The sequence below is a fragment of the Typopeltis vanoorti genome, chromosome 11, assembly GCF_054136105.1.
Source record: "Typopeltis vanoorti isolate ZY-2024b chromosome 11, IOZ_Tvanoo_1.0, whole genome shotgun sequence".
NCBI lineage: Eukaryota > Metazoa > Arthropoda > Arachnida > Uropygi > Thelyphonidae > Typopeltis > Typopeltis vanoorti.
Window position 1 is genome coordinate 137,755,273 of NC_143559.1, and position 25,604 is coordinate 137,780,876.

At 34.9% G+C, this 25,604-nt stretch overlaps 1 protein-coding gene across 2 annotated transcripts in view; it reads right to left on the bottom strand.

Annotated features, from left to right (window-relative positions):
• LOC150102101 (nonsense-mediated mRNA decay factor SMG8) overlaps positions 1 to 20,712 on the bottom strand; it is a 384,051-nt gene extending 363,339 nt beyond the window's left edge. The window contains exon 1 of one of the 2 annotated variants that reach the window (XM_090399980.1): positions 20,631 to 20,712. Coding sequence is in view for 1 of the 2 variants with exons in the window: in XM_090399979.1 (XP_090256105.1) it covers positions 20,631 to 20,701 (71 nt within the window). In the remaining variant the exon portion in view is untranslated. The remainder of the gene's footprint in view (positions 1 to 20,630) is intronic. The other variant, XM_090399979.1, reaches the window with a different exon arrangement.
• Between the last annotated feature and the right edge of the window lie 4,892 nt (positions 20,713 to 25,604).

The following is a 25,604-nucleotide window of genomic DNA, read 5'->3' on the forward strand; positions in this document are numbered from 1 at the left end:
ACCAAGTGGAAAAACTTTCAACAAGTTATAAAAGTCTTACAGTGCTGCACTGCATAGTTCAGAAGGCCTGGACAGAGAGACACATTCCAGATGACTGGAGTAGAGCTCTCATAGCACCCATATATAAAAAGGGAAATAAAACTGAAAGTGAGAATTACAGAGTATTTCCCTACTGAGAGTTCCTGGTAAGGTATATGCAAGTATACTTGAGAAATGGTTGAGAAGGACTGTGGAAGGGAAGCTTGGTGAAGAACAAGCTGGATTTAGGTCAAATAGAGATTGTCAGGATTAGATTTTCACTTTACAACAAATAGTTGAGAAATCATGGGAATATAACAAAGATCTGTATTTAAGTTTTGTACATCTGGAAAATGCATATGACAAGGTGCCAAGAGAGAAGCTATTCAAAATGCTATGGTTGTATGTGCCAGTGGACATTATATCAAGCAATACTTAGTCTTTATTTGAGTTGTAAGTCAGCAGTTAAAATTGAAGGAAGTACAGGAAGATGGTTTAATGTTAAATCTGGTGTCAGAAAAGGATGTACATTATCCCTCTCTGTTATTCATCATCTATATGGATCACATTATGAAGGAAAGTTGTATTCAACCTGATATCAAAATTGGAGATGTTAATGTCAGCTCTTTGCTTTATGCAGATAATGTTATACTTCTAAATAAATCCGCTACAGACTTGCAAGATTCCCTGACTAAACTGAATAACTATTGTAATAGATATGGTATGAAGATCAACATTAATAAGACAAAGACAATGAAAATAGGCAGAAGCATTGAGAATATCAACTGCAGTGAATTTAAAACCTTTAAAACAAGTAAAACATTTCAGTTACTTAGGCATGATTTTTAGTGAAGATGGTAAATTAAATATGGAAATAGACAATAGAATCAACAAAGCTGGTATGGTAGAAAGTGAATTGAATAAATTTATATGGAATAAGAGAGAAATTAGTAAAAACATTAAATTAGCTGTATACAAGAAGTATTTTCAGGACTGGGGCAACAAATACAGTGCTCAAACCAATTTTAACTTATGGATCTGAGAGCTGGGTCAGAAGTAAAACACTTGACCAAAGACTAGAGACCACAAATCAGAGTCCAGAGAAAGATAGATTCGGGGGTTAAACAGATGGCATCAATTGCAATATCATATTAAAAATGAGAATATTAGGAAAGAACTTCCAGGAAATGTTAGCAGAGCTAATCTCAGGTGGTATGTATGGTCACCTGAACAGAATGGGAGAAAGATTAGCAAAACAAGTGTTCTCTGCCAGATTGCTAGGAAAAGACCCAGAAGAAGACCAAGATATAGGTGGATTGATACAGCAAAAAGTGAGAAGATGGTGGATGTGCAGACTATGGATTTGAAGGAGTCGTATGATAGACTTTGTGTTCACTAATGCTGACCTCCGAATGATGAGTCTTGTGACTCAATGGGTGTCAGGAAAATAATAATATAACAGGACTGAGTGAACTGAAAAGAAAATTAGAAGAATGCATAATACTAAAATTAGGAAATGTACTTTACTGGAAAGAATCAGATGTCATGCACAGACAAACTTTTATTTACAAACAAAATGTAGAGCAAACAAGGTATTACTAAATATTGCAACCCCTTCAAATTGAAGATCTACATTCTCAGCTGATGAAAAAATCAGAGAAATGAATGATGACCGTCACACACTATTTGGCCAGACTACAGTTCCCCAAAGACGAAGATCCTGACATAGCTTTCTAGCAACCACTGAACCACCTACCAGAGACAAGACTTCAACAATGGTTTGCACAATACCCTTAGAATAATATTGGTATTCCAACAGTCAAACATATTCATCGTGGTGCCCACTTCGACTGGAATATTGGAAAAAGCCTCAACAGGCTACAAACAATAGGAAGCTGCAAACAAAACCTCATCTAATGGAGCTACTTCACTCATCATCAAATTCCTGCCATGTACCCTGAAGGGGTGCACAGGATATGATAGTACTACATGAAAAATTTACATCATTACTAACTTCCTATCTACAATTTTCCTCCAAATCAGTCTGTTACTTCTCAAGACTCCAACATTATCAGATCTTATACTTCTATCGTCTAAGGCACATTGTACCGTATCAATCCACCTATATCTTGGTCTTCCTCTGGGTCGTTTTCCGGCCAACCTGGCAGAAAACACTTGTTTTGCAAATCTCTCCTCAACCATTCTGTTTAAGTGACCATACCACCAGAGATTAGTTCTGCTAAAACATTCCTGGATGCTGACAATGTCAAGTTCTTTCCTAATATCCTCGTTATTTGCATTCTCTAGTCTTTGGTCAAGTGTTTTACTTCTGACAGCTGCTCAGATCCATAAGTTAAAACTGGTTTGAACACTGTCTTGTATACAGTTAATTTAGTGTTAAATTAGTGTTCTGACTAATTTCTCTCTTATTCCATATGAATTTATTCAATCAGCTTCCTACCATACCAGCTTTATTGATTTTGTTGTCTATTTTCATATTTAATTTACCATCTTCACTAAAAATCGTGCCTAAGTGGCTGAAATGTTTTACTTGATCTATAAGTTCTCCATTCACAATGCAGTTGATATTTTCAATGTTTCTGCCTATTTTCATTGTCTTTTTAATGCTGACCTTCATACCATATCTATTACAACAGTTATTCAATTTAGTCAGGGAATCTTACAGACTTGTAGTGGATTTATTTAGAAGTATAACATCATCTGCATAAAGCAAAGAGCTGACATTATCATCTGCAATTCTGATATCATGTTTAATATCACTTTCCTTCATAATGTGATCCATACAGATAATGAATAACAGAGGGGATAATGTACATCCTTGTCTCACATCAGATTTAACATTAAACCATCTTCCTGTACTTCCTTCAATTCTAAATGCCGACTTACAACTCAAATAAACACTAAGTATTGCTTAATATAATGCCCCATTGACACCATATCACTGTAGCATATTGAATAGCTTCTCTCTTGGCACCTTGTCATATGCCTTTTCCACATCGACAAAACTTAAATATAGATCTTTGTTATATTCCCATGCTATCTCAACTATTTGTCGTAAAGTGAAGCTCTGATCCTGATGGCCTCTGTTTGACCTGAATCAAGTTTGTTCTTCACCAAGCTTTTCTTCCACAATTCTTCTCAACCATTTCTCTGCATAAATCTGGCCAGGAACACTCAGTACGGATATACCTCTGTAATTCTCACATTCATTTCTATTTCCCTTTTTATATATGGGTACTATGAGAGCTCTACTCCAATCATTGGGAATTTGTCACTCTATCCAGGCTTTCTGAACTATGCAGTGCAGTCGCTGTAAGACTTTTATACTACATACTTCAGCATTTCTGGTGAAATATCATCTACTCTAGCTGCCTTTCCACATTTCAAGCCTTTGATGGCTCTTTCTACTTCAAGTATGGATATGTATTCCTGACTGTATGCCTGTTGAGTGTTTTTTTTTACCACTGTGCTTACTGCTTGTTTCATTTAGCAGTTTTTCGAAGTAATTACTCCATACTTCAAGGATATCTTTTTCTCCCGTTTTCCTGTCACCTTTATCATCTCTAACTGATTTTCAGCACTCTTTCCTCCATTTCTAAGCTTCTTCAACAATCTCAAGAATATCTTACCACCTTCTTGATATTTATTTTCTATGTTCTTGCCAAAGTCCTCCCATGACTTTTGTTTAGCTATTTTACATTTGTCATATTCTCTAAGAGTACAAGCTGACTTATTTGCCAGGAACTTTTGATAAGCTTTCTTGTTTTCCTTCACTGCCTCTTTAACTTCCTGTGTCCACCATGGAGTTTTGCTTTTTCAATCCTTGCACACAACCTCACCACATGTCTCTCTGGCTGAATCAATCAGGTTTTGCTTCAAGGCTTGCAAATGAATCTCCAAGGTTGGGTTCGTGTTCTCAAACTCTTTCATTTTTTCTTCACTAATCTTTGTGTATTTTAGTATACAATTCACATCTGAGAGCTGCTCAACTTTTATTCGCCTTAAAACTTTCTTTCATGTTATTCTTCATCATCATCAAATTCCTGATATGTACTCTCAAGGGGGTGAGAGTAGATGTCAGGAATTTACATTACAGGTACTTTAATTACATTAAATTACATTGTAGTACCTGTAATTTCTCACAGGTACTACATGAAAAATTTACATCCTTACTAACTTCCTATTTACAATTTTCCTCCGAATCAGTCTATTACTTCTCAAGACTCTTATATTATCATTATCAGATCTTATATTTCTATCGTCTAAGGCACATTGTACCATATCAATCCACCTATATCTTGGTCTTCCTCTAGGTTGTTTTCCTGCCAACCTGGCAGAGAACACTTGTTTTGCTAATGTTTCCTAGCCCATTCTGTTTAAGTGACCATACCCTGAGATTAGCTCTGCTAATCATTCCTGGATGCCGACAATGTCAAGTTCTTTCCTAATATCCTTGTTTTTAATAAGATATTGCCATTGATGCCATCTGTTCACGCCTCTAATCTTTCTCAGGACACTCATATCTGCGGTCTCTAGTCTTTGGTCAAGTGTTTTACTTCTGACCCAGCTCTCAGATTCATAAGTTAAAACTGGTTTGAACACTGTCTCGTATACAGCTAATTTAGTGTTCCAACTAATTTCTCTCTTATTCCATATGAATTTATTCAATTGACTTCCCACCATACCAGCTTTGCTGATTCTGTTGTCTATTTCTATATTTCATTTACTATCTTCACTAAAAATCATGCCTAAGTTAGCTGATATGTTTTACTTGTTCCGCAGGTTCCCCGTTCACAACACAGTTGACATTTTCAACAATTGTACTTATTTTCGTTGTCTTTGTCTTTTTAATGCTGACCTTCATACCATATCTATTACAACAGTTATTCAATTTAGTCAGGGAATCTTGCAGATTTGTAGCAGATTTATTTAGAAGTATAACATTATCTGCATAAAGCAGAGCTGACATTAACATCTCCAATTCTGATATCAGGTTTAATACCACTTTCCTTCACATCCATATAGATAATGAATAACAGAGAGGATAATGTACATCCTTGTCTTACAAAAGACTTAACATTAAACCATCTTCCTGTGCATCCTTCAATTCTAACTGCTGACTTACAACTCAAATACAGACTTAAGTATTGCTTGATATAATGACCCATTGACACCATATAACTGTAACGTATTGAATAGCTTCTCTATTGGCACCTTTTCATATGTCTTTTCCAGATCGACGAAACTTAAATACAGATCTTTGTTATATTCCCATGCTTTCTCAACTATTTGTCGCAAACTGAAGATCTGATCCTGACAGCCTCTATTTGGCCTGAATACAGATTGTTCTTCGCCAAGCTTTTCTTCCACAATTCTTCTCAATCGTTTCTCAAGTATACTTGCATAGATCTTGCCAGCAAGATCTATGTTTAAGTAGAACTATTAGAGCTCTACTCCAATCATTGGCAATTCGTCCCTCTGTCTAGGCTTTCTGAAATATGCAGTGCAGCTACTGTAAGACTTTTATCAAACCATACTTCAGCATTTCTAGTCGAATATCATCTACTCTTGCTGCTTTACCACATTTCAAGCCTTTGATGGCTTTTTCTGCTTCAAGTATGGATATGTTATCCTGACTATATGCCTGTTAAGTGTTTTTTACCACTGTGATATCACTGCTGTTATTCTTTGCAATATGAAATTCAATTTTATCCTGCTCTAGACTAAATAGTGATCACTTCCAATTTCAAATCCTCTGTACACTCTGGTGTCCTGCACCAGGGAGAAAACATTACTATCAACAATAACATAGTCAATGAGACTTTTCTTATTCCTTGCCTCTTCTCTCGAAGTGAATTTGTGCACATTTTTATGTTGGATCACGGTGTTAGTAATAACGAGTCCATGTCCTGAGCAGAAATCCAACAGGTATTTGCCGTTTTTATTAGCTTTGGTCTTTTCTCCAAATTTTTCCAAAATATTTTTGTATATCTGACAATCATTTCCTACTCTGCTATTTAGAATCCCCAACAAGGACCAACTTTTCCGTTTTCATTGTGTCAGTTGCTTTCTCTAAAGCATGAAAAAATGCTTCCACTTCTATCTTAGAACCTTCTGTGGGACCATAGGCACAAATAAGTCTCATTGTCCAGTTCCCCATTCTCATGTTTGCCCACATTACTCTACTTGAGACTGCCTGTCATTCGAGAAGATTAGCCTCGTATTTAGTGTTGAATACTATGGCTACTCCTTTTCCTTGTCATTGTCGGAATATAACATTTTGTATTTATTGCTCAGAAAGATCTCACCAGTTTTGTCTTTTTTGTTTCAGTCACCCCTATTATGTCGATCTGGTACTTATCTAATTCCTCAGAGCTAGCTCCATTTTTTTTGCCATTCAGGCTTCTTTTGTTGATAGTATCGATCTTTAACTCTGGTGATGTTGAGTTGGGGTGTGTTTTCAGATTTGTTCCAGTAGCTGACTTTTCGCTGTTCGCCATGGTTCCCTGGCGAAAACAACAGGGTCTTTGTTTAACTGGGTGACGCCCCAGCCAGCATGAAATTTTGTCATGTTGTACCATCATCTTGTATTTTGGTTTAAGCCAATAAGAATACAATTTGGTCGTCTAAATCCCAAATTGCCAGCCCATCCTCGTTCGTTCAGTATCCAGGTAGATACCCCAACAGAGTGCACCACGAGAAGGTGAGGATTGGACATAGGGTCAGAAGCCCTGGTCGGTTCTCTGCATTCCTTTAAAGGCCATGTGGAGGTCTCCTCTCAGTTATATAGCTTTGATCCTTAAGCACCTCCTTCACTGGGCCAGATAATTGTGAGTGTGGGACAACCCAGTCCATGGAACATCTTCTTCCTTATCCCCCTGCTTTAATCACCTTGCACAAAAGAAAACCTTATCCTTCACACAAAATGAAGTGCAGTTGATTGTGCAAGATACTGGAGGAATATCTGACCATATTTATTGTATATAACTTATGTAGTTTCTTTTTCCTTCATAGTTTACGTATTCTTCACTGTATAATTTATCTAATTTAAGCTGTTCTCATTTGTAAGGTATCCTAATTTGTTGTAAATAATGTATCAATTACTTACTACTGTACCACTTGTGTTTGGATACAAAATAAATTACTAAATATTCAGGAATAGCAGATGGGATAGCATATATCATAGTTCAAATATCAGAACAGAAAAAAGATAAGAAAAATAATAAAAATATATGCACCAGTCAGCACTTATGATAATGACATATAAGAATTCTATGAGGGTCCAATAAAATACAATAAAATCCTACAGCCTACACAATACTGTTTTGAATCTTTAATGCACAACAAAAAAAAAAAAAAAAAAAAAAAAAGAACTTCAAAAGTGTGTAGGAAAAAACGGCATAGGAAAACGAAATAAAAGAGGAAACACGATGTTAAACTTTATGATGAGGAATCACTTTAATGCTATGAACATATTTAACAAGAAAATTATAAACAAAAAATAGACATGCATTAATCCAAATGGACAAACAAAAAGTGAAATAATTTTATTTTATTATCTCATGTAAAAATATTTAAAGATATTTCAGCAATTATAGAATACATTATAAAATATTAATACCAGAAACACTTATGTTTAATATTTTTATTGTAAAATTTTTGGCTAACTTTCATAGCCATTGTCAATACAGTTATAAGAAAATTCAAAAGAGAAAAGTTTAATTGGAAGCAAGCACGTGATATTATGTGCAATATCGGCTGCAGGAGAATAGTAGCTCCACCTGCATTAATAGATATTCAAAATAAATTACAATAAATTGATTTATTTAATTATTTTTAAATCATAAACAAAATTTAATTACAATTATGGAACACATGAATGGTGAATATTGGTTAATATAACTTTCCAAAATTGAGAAGCTTTAAGCAATTGTTTTTGCTCAGATTTGGGTTGTGAATGTGTTTCACAGCTTTCATTGTCGCGTCTTTCTAGAAGAAAGTAACTTTTGTGTAACACTTTGTTCCACAAATCCTTAGTTGATCGAGCTCGTAAAATTTGTTCTACAAATTCTCCTTTAAACTGTTTATTATCAGAACCTTTATTGCAAATGGTTATAATGCAAACCAATCGAAAAAATAATAAAAAATTATATCTGTCATCCTAATCCTCCTCAAGAAGAAATTACCAGAATTTGTATTCCATATATTAAGGGAGTTTTTCCATAAGTTGAAAAAATAGAAAGAGTACTTCAACAGATTAACGTACAAGTTGCTTTCTGTCCAGTTCACAAACTTAATACATTCCTTATCCCACCAAACGACAAACATCCTCTCTATCTTATCCTAGACTTTATGGAATCCCCTGCTCTTGTGACTTATGTTATTATGGACAAACTGGTTGATCTGCACAAATTCGTCTGGAAGAACATCAGGAATACATTTCTCTTAACAAACCCAGTTTAGCAAACCATGCTTTATCTACAAAACACAGAATTCAGTGGAACAAAACCAAAATCTACAAAGAAAGCTGTGAAGCCCACATTCACAACCCAAATCTGAACAAAATCAATTGCCTAAAACGTTCTCAAATTTTGGACGTTATATTAACCAATACTTACCATTCATGTGTGGCATAATTATAATTAAATCGTGTTTATAATTTAAAAATAATTAACCAAATCAATTTATTGTAATTTATTTTTAATATCTATTAATGCAGGTGGAGCTATTCTCCTGCAACCGATATTGCACATAATATCAAGTGCTTTCAAATTAGATTGTTCTTTTTTGAGTTTTCTTATAACTGTATTGACAATGGCTATGAAACTTAGCTGAAAATTTCGTAATCTCTTCTTCTTAGCTTCCCGTATTAGGCAACTGTTTGCCTGTAACGTTTTCAAGGATTTAAAAAGATCTCCTCCTGGGTCTTCCTCTTGATCGGTGTCCTGTTGGTTTATATTTCCAGGCAATATTTGGCCATTTGTCCTCATTCATTCTTTCTATGTGGTTTTTCTAGTTCTTTCTATAGATTGTGATGTCTGTTATGTTAATTATGGATAACTGTTTTCTTATTTCTTCATTTCTTATCTTGTCTATTCTTTTATAGCCTGTGAGTGGTTTTAGGACTTCATTTCTGCAGCTTCCATTTGTCTTTTATCTCATTCTCCCCAAGCCCATGTTTCACTGCCATATTTCAGAATTGGTTTGGCTATTATTTTATATACTTTTATTTTGGCTGTTCTGGACATCTGTTTATTGAAGTGTCTGTTCAAAGTTCTGATGATTGGTAGGAATTTTCGCTTTTTATATGCAATGTCAATTTCTCCATTGAGGCTTATGTAATTTCCTAGATATTTAAATTTGTTCACTTGTTTCTTGTGGATGACTAGTTTGCATCTTTTAATTTTTTTACCTTGAAATGCTATTGATTTTGTTTTATTTATTGAGATCTTCACATCATATTGTTCTATTGGTTTGTTCAATATGTGTAGATTTTTCTGTAATTGGTCTTCATTTTCAGCAAAAATAACTTGATCATCAGCATACAATAGGACGGTTAATTCTTTATTTCCTATTTTAATTATTATGATTTTATTTTTTCTCCATTCTCTTGAAATTTTTTCCATATATATATATATATATATATATATATATATATATATATATACAGGGTGTTCAGGATAAATTTGACATATTCATAATTAATTATATTTTTCCGTAAGTTACATGTATTAACACACACTTCTCTTCATTTAAAAGTTTGGACCCTTCTTCATTCATATACAAGATGTCAGAAAGGATGGATAGCTGGAACCCACCTGAATCATGGAAGAGAATAACTTGTATCATGATGATTCGTGCCCGCCATCAAAATAAGGATATTACGACTGCTGCCCAATGCTCCCTGAATACAGTAAAAACAATCAGGCATGAACTAGAGACTTGCAATGGTGACTACGAGGATGTAGCAAGAAGAAAGATCCCTAGCAGACGATCTGATTGCGTTCGTACAGCAGAATTCCTCGCAAATCTGCAGGAACAGGTGTTGAAGAACCCTGGCATTGGAATTCGGGCTTCGTTCGTGGAGTTGCTAACTGTAGTCAAGCCCTGGATAACAAGGGTAGCCAATGGTAGGCCGTATGTATGGCAGCAGGATTCGGCCCCTTGCCACACCTCTGGGAAAAGTCAAAAATGGTTGTCTGAAAATTTCTACGACTTCACCAGTCCAAATGTTTGGCCTCCAAACTCCCCAGACCTTAACCCCATGGATTATTTTGTATGGGGCGCAGTTGAAAAAGACACCAATCGCACTTCCAGTAATACAAAAGCCCAGTTAATGGATAAAATTAAAACAGTTTTTGCGGCCCTTCCCAGGGAGACTGTAGCATCAGCTTGTTCGAGGTTCCGAAGCAGAATTGAAGCTGTGATCGATGCTAATGGTGGTTATTTTGAGTAAATCTTGTTGATAGTATTGTAATTAACTCTGCCTGTAATGTTTTTTTGTCAATTCATTAAATTTAATAGATACAAAGAAGATTTTCTTTTTCCTTACGAAACTGTCAAATTTATCCCGAACACCCTGTATATATATATTGAAGAGTATTGGTGATAATCCACTTCCTTGAATGAGACCTCTATTGCAAGGTTTCCCAAACTTTTTTTTTCCATGGCCCGGTTATTTTAATACTTCATCTTCGTGACCCACTAAAATTTTTATGGCCAATAGGTAAAATAAAACAGATCTAAATGTTCATAGAGTTTTCATTTATTATTATTATAATAAAGAAGCACTTACTCTTAAAAAAATATAAAGAAATTAAACTAAAGCCAAGTAATTTATTAATGAGAAGTGTGATGCTGTTGTTTGTTAACTAGAAACTTCAGGTTTGGAAGAAAAGATGATAACTTTATTCTTAAATCTGGTTTGACTTCCAATCTGTTTCTATATTTATTTTTAGAAAAACCAGTGTTGAAAAGCCTGTTTCACACTTATAGGTTGTGAAAAAAGGATAAGAAATTTTATCGCTTTTTCTGCTAAAACTGGGTACTCCTGATGGCAAGACAGCCAGAAAGAATGAAATAAATTATTTAGAAACAATTATAATAATTACGGTTGTTCAGCTGAACCCACTGGGCAAGGCACATAATCAGTAATTACAAAAAAATACACTCTCTCTCTCTCTCGATGCTTAACTCAAACTGAACAAGCAGAGTGAGTACATGGCAGGCGAGTAAAACAAACGCCAGATCACCAAATGATTCGGCTGGTGGCGCAGTTGCCTCCACGCAGCCTCGCCATTAGTTGAGCTACTTTACTGCAAACAAAGAGACTGTGAAATGCTGATGGGGACAGGGCGCGGTTTTTGTCTCTATTAATTAAATTATTTATTCATTAGTCCCAATTAAACGCTATTTACTTGTATTTTAGAGTTTCATAAAAAAAAGAAAACCCAAAAATGAAACACCTAGGTTTTCAAGAGTTTTTTTAGGAGACCAGGCATTTAGCTTTTGTGACCCGGTGCTGGGTCGTGACCTACCATTTGGGAAACACTGCTCTATTTGTTTTAATTTTTTCGGTTCTTTCACACAGAAAAGATGAAAAGGTTATAAATAAAACCTCTCAGAGAAATCAAAAAATTTGTTGGAGAAAAAAAATATTAACAGATTAATATAGCTTTCTTCCATTATATTTGCTATTGCTTTTGTGGTTTGAGGTGGAGCTTTCAATTCATACAGTATATTGATTAATTTTGTTCTGTTGATTTGATCATATGCTTTCTCATAATCTAGGAAGACCATATATGTTGGCAGGTTAAATTCTATTCTTTTTTCTATAATTTGTTTGAGTGTAAATGTGGGATCTGTGCAAGATCTTCCTTTCCTAAAACCACATTGTTTTTCTCCAATAATTTCTTTGGCCCATGGTGTTAATTTACTTTTAATTATATCTAGATATATTTTATAGCATGTATTAATAAGGATATTCCTCTGTAGTTTCTGCAATCCTTTCTGTTTCCTTTTTTCAATATGTTTAAGACTATTGCTGTCTTCCATTCTTGTGGGATGTTTCCTTCTTCCCATATTCTGTTCAGAAATTTAATTAATCATGATTGAAATGTTTTAGAGCTGTATTTGTATAGTTCTGAATTTATTCCATCTTCTCCTGTAGCATTTCTATTTTTTTAGTTTTTCTAACATTTTCTTTAGATCATTTAACTGTATTGGTTCTTCATTTGTTTCTTGACTTATTACTTGTTTTATTTCAATTGAAATAAAACTGACATTCAAGGGAATAAAAAACAGACAGCCCAAAGAAATTTTCATAATAAAAATATTAACCATAAGTGTTTCTGGTATTAATATTTTATAATGAATTCTTCTGTTTATGTCTCAATTTTCAGACGAATTTGATCACAGAATAGTTAGAGGGAAAATAACAACAGAAGAAAAAATTACATGATGACACAGAATAAAACAAAATATGTAAAGATAAATAGTGTTACATTAGTAGCCACCAAAAAAAATTATACCATGAAGAAACTGCAAACATATTATACAATAAAAGAAATAACATGAATAAAAACCGAATTCTACAGATGAATAATACACAGGAAAATTTTAATCTAATCATTATAGAAAGCACACAGAAAAGATGAAAAGGTTAAAAATAAAACCTCTCAGAGAAATCAAAAAAATTTGTTGGAGAAAAGAAAACTAATTCGAGAAGAAAAATGAAACACAATAGAACTCAGAGAAATAAACAAAACAATCAGAAAGAATATTAAAGAAGATAAAAATAAAAAAAGATGATAAAATGATACAACAAACAGTAGATAACAAAGATGATATAAAAGTAATATGCAACAGTCTCACACTAGGGGGGAAAAAGTCATAATAGATATGGTTAGACAGTATTTTTCAGAAATGTATAACACCACAAGCACTATTACAAAACACTATAATATGCAAGTCAGAAGAACAGGAAGAAGAAAGCATCCCAGAAATACAAAATTTATTAACATCAAACCTCTATGGGGTCAAAGGACTCATCAGGGGAAATTTCCAAATAGAACAAGCAATGAAAGTTATGAAAAATAATAAAAATGCCAGGAGAAGATGGAATTACAACAGAAATGATGAATGTAGCAGGAGAAATAGTAACAGATCTTAAAACTATTTAACGAATGCTTAAAAGAGACTGTTTACCAAACAGCTGGAAGAATGCTATCATAATATTCTTCAAAATACAGCTAACAAGGGATAAGAAAAAGATTAAAAAAAATTACAAACCTATAAGCTTGCTGTCAAGTATATTATCATCATCATTCAGGACCTCTGTGTAGTCACAAGACTCATTGTGAGAGGCCCATCCTAGACAACACAGCATCATACCACTCGAACTTATTCACAGTTCATGCTCTCACCACCCTATCTTAAGTAATGTTCACGCGGTTAGCCCAGGGGCTTTGTGCTTCGCAAACATATGCCTGGGGAAGGAGAATTCTAGGTTCGATTCCCGTCAACGACATGAGGAGATTAAGGATCTTCCTCAGCCATTGCTAAGTTAGCCGGTCTTGGGCATGGACAGCAAGGTTTTTTCCGCCAGTTTATCAGGTGTTTTTCATCCGGCAAGCAGGCAAACCAGTCTGAGGACACACAGATTACAGTCAGGAATACTAACCCAGCCACAGGCCTGATTTGTCAGCCTATGTCGGTTCTGGAGCCCGGATAAAATTTGAGGGGACTAGATGGTACCGTGAACTCCCATAAAAAGGGGCAAATGCATATCATCACTTGGAATTTATTTATTTAAGTAATGCATTCCACAGTTCAACCACCCTTCATGCAAAGAAACCTCCTCACCCTCTTACAACTTCCAGGGATGGTCCCTTGCCCTCATCCCTTCCTCGTGTTCAACCATACAAAAAAACTCCCGGTGTCAACCTATAACTACCTTTCAACAGTTCTGATGTGTCAATCAATATCACCTTATACTATCTATAAAACTTTGCAGTCCACATTCCCTCAATTTATCCTCACAACTAACATTGTACAGTCAGTCCTGATATTTTAGTAATCTGCCTCTGCACTGTTTTGAAGGTTAATTTATCTGCTTCAAATCCTGGGAACAAATTCTGAGCACAATAGTAAGGTGTGATCTGATCAAGGCTTTATACAATTGAATCATAACTCTTCTATCTCTGTGGTCAGCATCCTTCTCAGTATTGCAGCAATTATCTGGGTTACCTTCACCACCTTTGCAATATCTCACCTAAACTTATGTTTAGGTGAGGTATTGCAAATTTGATCTAATTTACCATAGGATCCCTTCCCTCCTCCCACTTTCTCCTCCAACAGAGTATGCAGCCTCCCATCGATATTTCGCAAACATCGATACTTTACACTGAGCTGAATTAAACTGACACCCCGTTCACTAGTCCATCCGTCCAGTTTATTCAAATCCTCTTGAATGGCTACCATATCTGCACTATTACTAATAACTCTTCCCAACTCCACATCATCTGCAAGTGAATATCCCCCTACAATCCAATAACAATGTCATTGATATATAACAGGAGTGGCCAACTACGCATCCTTTTGGAGCCAAAATAATTCCGGTAAGACTTAGAAGAGCTGCAACCTTTGACCAATGCAATGAATTAAGTGAGTGTGCGAATGGCGAGGTGGGGATGCAAAGCTATGCCTGCCTGCCACAACATGTTAGTTACAATTTATTAAATCAAAATATTATTATTATTATTATTATTATTATGACCCAAACTAGCATCTGTTTTAGATATAGATCTGTTTTAAATGATGAACATTTGAACAAGCTTGTAAGAACTGCTTTGATTAATTGCACACCTAATTTTAAGGAGCTTACTAAGAAAATGGATACAAGGAAGGCCTCAACTAGTAAATAAATAACTAAAATTGTGTTTCGACTTTAAAATTATTCTAATTGTTTCAAAGTAAACATCATTTGTGTTTCAAATCAAACTTTTTTATTACAGTAATTTTTATTAACCCTGTTTTTCTTTCCCTCTTCTCTTTTTTTTTTAAATTTTGTTCCTCTTTTTTGTTGTATCCTCTTTTCTTTTTGTTTATTTTTTCCTGGTAGAGCGTGAAGAGCCACGTGATGCATGGCCGCAAGCCACATTGTAGCCACTCCTGATATATAAGTTAAACAATATAGATCCCAGTACTGAGCCCTGAGATCCCACTTGTAACCTTCTGCTTCCTTGATCCTGTTTCCTCATACACAACATTAACTATTTTAGCCCTTAAAAATCAAGGAATTGAAAAAAACATACATTGATATAAACCACATATATAAAAAATTCAACTGCAGCTATAAAATCAGAAATGAATATGAAATTTCATATAAAATAGGGAGTCAGAAGAAGATGCCATTTCACCTAAATTATTTACAGCAATCCTAGAAGAAAATTTTAAAAACCTGGATTGGAAAAAATAGAGGAATTATGGTAAATGGGAAAGAACCAAATCACCTATGACTTGCTGATGACATCGTTCTTTTAACTCTGTAGAACTTCAAGAAATGGTATGTCAGTGAATTCAATACAGAAAGTAAAAAGAAAGGATTAAATATAAACAAAGACAAAACAAAAATAATGTATAATAAATACATCACCAAAAATCAATACAAGTGGAACACCAGAAAATTGATATAGTAACCTCTTATGTTTACTTAAGACAAAAGATCACAGTAGAGGGAGACGGTGAAGAAGAAATTATACATAGAATTCAATTTGGTTGGAAAGCCTTAAAAAATGACATGAAGCATTCAAAGAAAACATCCTAATCTGCCTTACTCGAAAAGCTTATGCTAGTGTGAGAGATATTATAACAGCCATTAAAGGATCCAAATGGTAATGGGCAGGTCATACTGCAAGGCGTTACACTCAAAAATGGACAAAGTTGATATCTGAATGGCATTCCAGAAATGGAAAGAGAGTTACAAGAAAACCAAAAGAGACAGTGGGATGATGATATTAAAGAGATGGCTGGAATTCAATGGCATAGAAAAAATATAGAATTGAATGAGGACTCTGAGAAAGGCTTTTGTCCAACAGAAAATGGCTGATGATGATATACAACTCTCTGATACCAATAAATGATATCAGAAGGTTGGAATGGGGACCAGCTGTCTATCAGACAGCCAATCCAATTCACTAACCTGACATCTACCCATCAGCTGTAACATTAATTAAAACTTAAATATCAACTTATCATGTGGCAGCTTGTCAAATGCTTTTGTAAAAAAAGGCAGCATATGTCTTTCCCTCATCAACCACACTTGTTACTTTATCATAAATTCAGATTATTAAAATAACAGCACCACTTAATAAATCTGTGACAACTCTCACAGATAACATTATCTTCATCTACCCAATGCTGTATATCAGTGTTTCTCAACCTGTGGTCCACGTACCACAGGTGTTCCGTGATGATGGGGCAGGTGGTCCACAGGCAGACTTAAATTAATTAATTAAATATATATTTTTTTAATTATCTAAACAAATTAAAATTGAATAAGTAAGCAAAAATTATTGAAATCAAATGGAGACTTAAAAAAACAAAACAAATATTGTCAGAATGTTCAAAGGCAGAAGCAATAAAACTATATTGTTGTTCACATCACCCTTTTTATTATTCGTCATTCTGCCACTAAATTTGTAGCAGCAGAATGACAATAATAAAAGAGGGGTGAAGTGAAATAATATAGTTTTATATTACTTCCAATGATACAAGTTTGTATAAATTGAAGTGAACATGTGTTGTAAAATATCGCAAGAAATAAATTTTGTTTAACGGATTTTTGCTAATTATTAGCCTTAATTAAGAAGTAAATGTAATGGAAGAGAATTAACTGTGTTAACGTTCTTATAACAATGCATGCTTATGAGCTATATTTGTCCCATAGATATTCTGTGATAAGTAAGATTGAGTAATTTTGCTAGTAAAAGTGTTATAATCTATGATGTTCAGATAGTGAGTTAAAGTGTGATATATGGTGCATTTTGGTTAAGTTAGTATTTAATCATTCTTTCAATGCTTCGTATCATGTCTTTAAAGCCAAAATAAATAAGTTTTTTTTTTTTTTTTTTTTTTTTTTTTTTTTTAACTGCCTGATTCTAATTCCTAAGCCGATGTACTATCCTGAAAATAATTAACGAACCTGCGGGAGTAAATTATAACAGCGAACCACGACTTGCATTTTTGGATATTTGTGTAGAAGTGTAAGATTACATATTTTATCTTCTCGCCCGGACTGTTAACATAAATTATATCAATTAAGTGGTGCAGTCGGAAATTAAATAAATTTCTTAATTGATTTGTGTACGATTGCTCAGGGATTTCCATGCCAGATAGATCTTAAAAACGAGGTCTATCTAGCTGCAGAGGGGGGGGGGGGGGGCAAGAAGTAATACTAAGTAAGGAAATAGATAGAAGACACAGAATATATTACAGTGTTATCCACATTTCAATCAATGGCTTGTTTATTGATTTTTATTATTGAAGGTTTCCCTCCTTCAACCAAGGCTCAGTACATCTTGAGAAGTGATACTTGGACAAAGTGTGTCCTGAGTTAATCCCAGTAGTATATATTTATATATTTTTTGGAAACATGTTTTAATAATGGAAAAGTGGCTTAGAACTAGGCCTCTGAAAAGAAGGGCAAATGAAACAGGTGATGCTAAACCTAATGTTGTTGTAACGGCAAGTAAATCTGATACTATTAAAGAAGAAGAAACAAGCAGTTCAAAGAAAAAATACAGTAGGAAATATGACAATTCATATTTGGAATTTGTGTTTACTTGGTGTGGAGATGAAAGTGAACAGAAACCTCAATGTGTTTTGTATATGAAGTGTTGTCGAACGAGTGCATGAAACCTGCGAAATTCTGATGACATTTAGAAACTAAACATTGTGATGTGAAAAATAAGCCAATTGAATTTTTTCAGCAATGCTTAGGGACATTAAATCATGGAAAACATATAGTTTCGGCCATCGGTTCCACTAATAGCAAGGCACTGGAAGCATCCTATCTCTTAAGTTTGCACATAGCAAAAACAGGGAAACCTCATTCTATTGGGGAAAATCTGACCACACTTAGACTATTGTTCTCAAATTTGGTCCCCAGGATTTGAATGGGGTAAGATAGTTTCAGGACTGTACAATGTTAGTCGAGGATTAGCTGAGGGAATGTGGACTGCAAGTTTGGTGGGTAGAAGGAGTGGTGATATGATCGAGACTTTTAAACTGTTGAGAGGCAGTTATAGGGTGGACACTAGGGAGTTCTTTCGCTTGGTGTAACAGCGGGAAGGAGCAATAACAAGGGGCCATCCATGGAATTTACGAAAGAAAGCTGTGAGCAAGAGGGTGAGGAGCAGTTTCTTTGCATGGAGGGTGGCTGAACCGTGAAATGCATTGCCTAAGAGAGAGAGTGGTGAGAGCAAGAAGGGTCAATGGGTGGTACAATAGACTGTGATTCCTAAGAAGGACCTCCCAAGATGAGTCTCTTGACTCCATGGAGGCCTGAATAATAATAATAATAAGTCACAAGATTATTGGATGAAGCTCAGCATAACAAACTTCATTCAGGAGGTTTAGTAAAATCAACCATCTGCAGACAATGAATTAGGTAAGAGAAAAATGCAAAGAATACAACTTAACATTGTGCTTACAGATTATAGTGTTTAGATTAGATTACATCACAGGTTTTTATATATTATAAAACAAGTCTTCAATTCAGTTGAAAAACAAGTAATCCTAAAAGCAATGAATATACAGCTAATGAACAAAATATATTTAAACAAAAAAACAAACAAAAAACTGCTAATATATTTATATATAAACACAGCAGCCTATTCCAAATAAATAAAGGACAATACCTAAGAATGAATGTGTAAACCTTGGAAGAACTTTTACATTAGGAAAGAGAAGCATTTATGAAGAAATAAAAAGAATTTGACTAGGCTGGACAGCTTTTAGCAAACTGAATAAAATTCTTATGTAGTAAAATAAAACTAGAAAACAGAGCGAAACTTTTCAACTACTGCATCATCTTGGTTATGACATATGGATCAGGCTGTGAGTGCTTCATCAGTGAATGACTTTAAAGAGAAGTATGATAGACACTTTGTGAAGAATAGCTAGAGTGTGAATAATGGGTCTCTTGCAATAAGTCTTTGACTCCATGAAGATATCTGTTAATAATAATAAATAGGAAAAAAATTACTAACTTCATTGCAGTAATTTATCTTGAAGCAATGAAGCAGAGAGATTTTTAGAATCACTACAGATCCGTTAAACTTCCATTATTTTTTTTCTCCCTCATTAAACATCAGTATGAAAGTTGTAACTGTTTCATTTCTGGATATAATTTAAATCTCAATGTGTCAATATACTTTTATGCTGAGTCCAATTACTTCTCTTAATATTTCATGGATGCTTCATTTCAAAAATAAAAACAACTATTTATCCTCACAATTAAAACATATTACTTCCTTCAAAAAGTGAATAACATCCCAAGTACAGTTTGAGTTGAGTTTTTTTTTCTCTTTTAATTGAAGTATTTTTGTAATATGCCACAATTGCATTATCTTGTTCAGCTCATTACACAAATCAAAGGGTGCTAGCCAAGAAATCTAATGAAAACAGGTACATACATAAAAAATGGCTGCCAAATCAATTATGTATGTTTAGTTTTGAAAGTCAATACACTATTATTACTCATGGGCTTTTCATCATCATCATAGTTCTGATATGCATCTTTTTTTTTGGGGGGGGGGGGAGGATATACTATTATAATAGTACCACATGAAAAGGCTACATCATTATTAACTTCCTATTAACAGATTAATTTGGAGCAAACTTGTCATCTGTCTGAACTCCAATAATATCAGATCTTATAGTTTCGGCCTTCCATGGCACTTCTTGGTATATTAATCTACCTTCTGGGTACCTTTCATACCAGCCTGGAGAGGGAAAAAAAAACTTGTTTGCTAACCTTTCCTCCTTCATTCTGTTTAAGTGACCATACCATCTAATTAGCTCTGTCAACAATATCAATTTCTTTCCTAATATGGTCGTTTATGATATGATACTATCAAATATGCTACCTGTTTTCACTCCCTTAATTTTTCTCAGCACTCGCATATATGTGATCAATTCTTTGATTAACTGCTTTATTTCTAACCTAACTCTCGGAACTATTAGTTAAAATTGGTTTCAACACAATCTTGTATACAGCTAGTTTAGTGTCTCGGCTCTCTTTGATCATTAATACAGACATGAAATACAATACCAACGATACTAATTAATGTACCATAGCTGAATCTTTTAGTACGTAATTAGTGAAAACATATTCAATTGTGTAATGGAAGAAAATGTCAAAAGAAAGACAACAATTATGAAGTAAGGACAGTGGCTATGGGTCATATTTTGAAAAATTTTCAAATGCTTGTACTTAATAAGTTTCAATGTAGTGAACAAATTCTATCTGCCTAAGCAATTAAAAATATACAGTCAAAGCAATTATCAGCATCCTGAAGTTTACTCACTTCAACTCTTTACCAACTAACGAAAGAACTGAAAATTTAAAGCTTTCCAAATGAGATTTTCGTGGAGACATAATAATTAACGCATAACCATATACACGTTATATCTACCACATGTCTAGAATATGAGATCACGAAGGACATCATGTAACGGATATCGTTAACAAATTCAACGGAGCCCAAAAGAGCAGCATTATTATTTAAGTATCTCTTACACATGCATCATGATCATATTTGGCCTACATCTTCATTATTTTTTTTTTTTTGAATAATTCATAAGTTCTTATTTCTTAATCTTAAGTTGATATACTTCTTAATTTCGAATACTCTAAGATACCAGATTTGGTGTGAGATAAATGATGAGAGAATGAAAGTGAATAAACTATTATTATTCATGTGCTTTTCATAGCATTTTAAAAGTAGTTACTATGTTATTCTTATTTTTTATTTCATTTTATTTTATTCACATAATTGATACACAATAAAAACAAAATATCTTTCAAACAACAATGTGACTGGTGATACAGAACAATTAAGATTCTGCCCAAGAATCTAAGAATAGTCTGTCAGGTATCGTCGTAAGATATTATTATTATTATTATTACATGACACTTCCAGAAAGTCCAAAGACTCAATGAGCGAGGGCACCTACTCTGCAATTCTTTTTCCGACACTCAATCCACCAACTACTACAAACTGCAACTACACCAAAGCATCTATCTCCCACCACTAGTATTTTCACAGACAATCACAAAAAAATGGGATATTGTATGGGGAACAACATGGTTTTGTGAAGGGTAGATCATGCCTCAGTAACTTGCTCATGTATTATAACACAGTGATGGCTGAACTGGATAAGGGTAATGGGTTTACAGTGATACTACTGGACCTTACCAAGGCCTTTCACAGGATACAACATGGAACCCTAATCAGTAAACTGGAGCAAATGGGGATAGATATAGGGTTTGTGAGATGGATACCAGAGGTTGAAGGAGAGATACCAGAGAGTGGTTTATTCAGGAGTGGAGTCTAAAAGACGGCTTGTGACAAGTGGAGTGCTGCAGGGCTCTGTTCTTGGACCACTGCTTTTCAATTTGTTCATCAGTGATATAGGAAAGGATTTGAGAGGAAGTGTTCACTTGTTTGCTGATGATGCAAAGTTGGGTAGAGCAATTGTGAGTGCACAGGATGTCAACATTTTTCAGGATGATTTGGATAGTTTGGAGGACTGGGCTAGGAAAAATGGATGTCAATTTAATGTGGCAAACTGTAAAGTTATGCACTTTGGGGTGAAAAGAATAGCAGCAGTATATCGCATTGGTGGAACCATACTCCAGGAGATTGATGAGGCCAGGGATTTGGGAGTGTTGGTGGACAGGGAATTGAAGTTTAGGGGGCACATTGCAAAAGTGACTAAATCAGCTTATCAAATCACTTGGCTTCTGAAAAATACTTTAACATGCAGAGACAAACAAGTTGTTGTTCCTCTGTATCGAGCCTTGATAAGACCCCATCTGGACTACTCTGCCCAGTTATGGGCACCAGGGTTTCTTCGTGATGGGGAGGTAGTGGAGAGGATCCAGAGACAAGTGACCAAGATGATAGCAGGTCTGTGGAATGAACCTTATGAGAATAAGTGGAAGATTTGTGGGTTGCAGAGATTGGACGACGGGCAAAGGAGGGGTGATATGATTGAGACATTCAAATTACTGAAGGGTTTCTATAAGATTGATCCAGAAGATATTTTTGAAAATATGACTGGTGGTGGGAGGACTAGGGGCCATGCATGGAAGCTGGGCAAGAGCGTGGTTGACAAGGGTGTAAGAGCTAGGTTTTTTACTTGGAGAGTGGTGAATGAGTGGAATAAGCCCCCAGAGTCTGTTGTGGGTGCTACTACGTGAATGAGTTCAAGGCAAGGTATGATAGATACTGTGTCAATGTCGAACAGTTGTTCTTGACATGATGTTATTGCCTCCCTCGATGAGTCTGTCGACTCCTTGGAGTTGCCCGAAACAACAACAACAACAATAATAATAATAATCCATGCCCATGGCGGGATTCGAACCCACAGCCTTTTTGCTGGAGAGCGGATACGCTAACTACTCGGCCAACCACTACTCGGACTGTTCCAAGTAATGCTATTTTTTGTAAATCATATGGGTTACTTCGTTGATGTTTAATTCTTGTAAATACTTGAATGGATTTTTTGAAATTGCACCAAATGTACTGATAACTATTGGAATGCCTTGAGTGTGTTTAAGCCACAGCCAGCCCACTTCGATTGCCAGATCTCCATTTTTTGTCATATCCCTACGTGTCCCGAGGGCACAGAGGTTGGACATACGTCAGTTTGCATGCCGAAGCCAAACCTGTGAGAATGGCCAATCCACAGAAGGTTTCCAGCAACATCGAACGATTGTTTCCCTTCCAACTACTAACCGCTCTCAGACTTACTTAAATTTTTGTGTGAACCATTAGTAGCAGAGACTCTACCAATCTTTGCTCGCGCCAGATTTCAATATTCAGTCATTTTTTCTAGTTCTTTGTCGTTAATGCTTCTATCACTGGATACAGCGATATCAACAATCCAAACCTATCTTCGATAATTGTGAGTCAGGTCTATTGTGTTCCAATTGCAGATCAGTTTATATTCTAAAGTCCTAGAGTCTATTTCATGTTTGTATAAGTTCGTATTCCAAAGTACTAAAGTCTATTGTATGATGCCATGAGTTAACAAAAGTAGGAGAGTCATATTTTTTTGCATACATGCCAAGAAACTATTTTGGCCACTTGATCATGGCTATATTTATAATCAGTTTTTGCTATCTTGCTGCAGGCACTGACTAGATGTTCTACAGTCACATTTTTCTGATCTCATAATCTACCTTTGCTGTTATTATTGATGTTCAAAATTTTTGCTTTGATTGTATTAATTTGTAATGTCTGTTCTTGAGCTGATAGAATAAATCCTTCAGTTTCTTTATAATATACCAATATTAAAGATATTTCCATGTGTTGTTCACGGCAAAATTTTCGTCAATGTCTTGAAGATAGTGGTCATGCAAGGGTTTGCAGACATACGGATGATTTTGCTGTTTCTTTTAGCAAACAGATTTGTTTCCTGTTGCTTTTAGGAGGTACTCTTGTGTAATTGCTTGAGCATTTGCTCAGAGCTATTGTCGATGTAACTTTTTAAACTAATTTCTTCTCCTTCTTCCACAGTCAGTCTCACCTGCAGCAGATCCCATGCACCTATTTTCCTTGGTAGATACAACTGGTCAACATCACTTCGTGAATGTAATGCATGATGCATCACCATCAAATTCCTGACATGAACCATCAATGGGTGTTGATGATATGATAATACTACATGAACAAATTACATCACCACTAACTTCCATTCTACAATTTTCCTCCAAATCATTCTATTACCTGTCAAGTCTCCAACATTATCAGATCTTATATTTCTGTCTTCTAACGCACTTTTTACTGTATCAATCCATCTATATCTTGGTCTTCTTCTGGGTCTTTTTCCTTCCAACCTGACAGAGAACATTTGTTTTGCTAATCTTTCCTCTCCCATTCTGTTTTAAGTGGCCATACCACCTGAGATTACTTTAACAACACATTCCTGGATGCTAACAATCAGGGGCGGCTCGTGCATTGGCACAGCAGAATTGCAGCACCCCCTGTTTTTCTCGATGTATAAATATGTTTATTAATTTATTTATATTTGCTTGTAATATTTAATTTTATCATCAGCAGTCCTATACAGTTCTCTTATTTCATGTAAAAAATAATAAAATTCCAGCTTGTAGCACTTAGGTGGGCGAAGGACGTTAGAGCACTGTATTTGCCACAGTGTCATATAGCCACGTGCACAAGCATATGCACGCCATAGTGGGATGCGAGCTATTAGCGTAATGCGGAACTGTCCGTGCAATTCCACTGTTGTTAATATGCAGTCTGCCAGTAGTAGAGTGTTCGCATTGCTTATCGTGTTTACTTGGTCTCTTTAAATGATGGGACATTACAATTAAAGAATTGTAATGTCCGAAAATTGTAAATCCATTCCTTTAATTTCAATAAAGGAATGGATTTTATTTTAAAATAATTGTGAATTATACTAAACTTAATAAACACTATTTTTTGATGTTTAATTTTTTTAAATTTTTACCATAATTTTGATATTTTATCCAAACATGTAAATACATTGTACTCACAGTGTGTATGTAGATCACGAAAGTCGCAGCACCCCCACGATTTCATGCCACGAGCCGCCACTGCTAACAATATCAATTTATTTCCTAATATCCTCGTTTTTTAATATGATATTGCCATTGATGCCATCTGTTCAACCCCCTAATCTTTCTCATGACTCTCATATCTGCGGTCTCTAGTCTTTGGGCAGATGTTTTACTTCTGACCCAGCTCTCAGATCCATAAGTTAAATTGGTTTGAACACTGTCTTGTACACAGCTAATTTAGTGTTTTCACTAATTTCTCTCTTATTCCATATAAATATATTCAGTTGACTTCCTACCACACCAGCTTCGTTGATTCTGTTGTCTATTTCCATATTTAATTTATCATCTTCACTAAAAATCGTGCCCAAGTAGCAGAAATGTTTCACTTGTTCTACAGGTTCTCCATTGTCGATGCACTTGATATTTTTGATGCTTCTACCTATTTCCATTGTTTCTGCTGACTATTTCCATTGTTTCTGCTGACTATTTCCATTGTTATTGCTGACGATCATGCTATATCTATTACAACAGTTATTCAGTTTAGTCAGGGAATCTTGCAGACTTGTAGTGGATTTATTTAGAGGTGTAACATCATCTGCATGAAGCAAGAGCTGACATTTACATCTCCAATTTTGATATCAGGTTGAATACCACTTTTCTTCATAATATGATCTATATAGATAATGAATAGCAGAGGGGATGATATGCATACTTGTCTGGCACCAGGTTT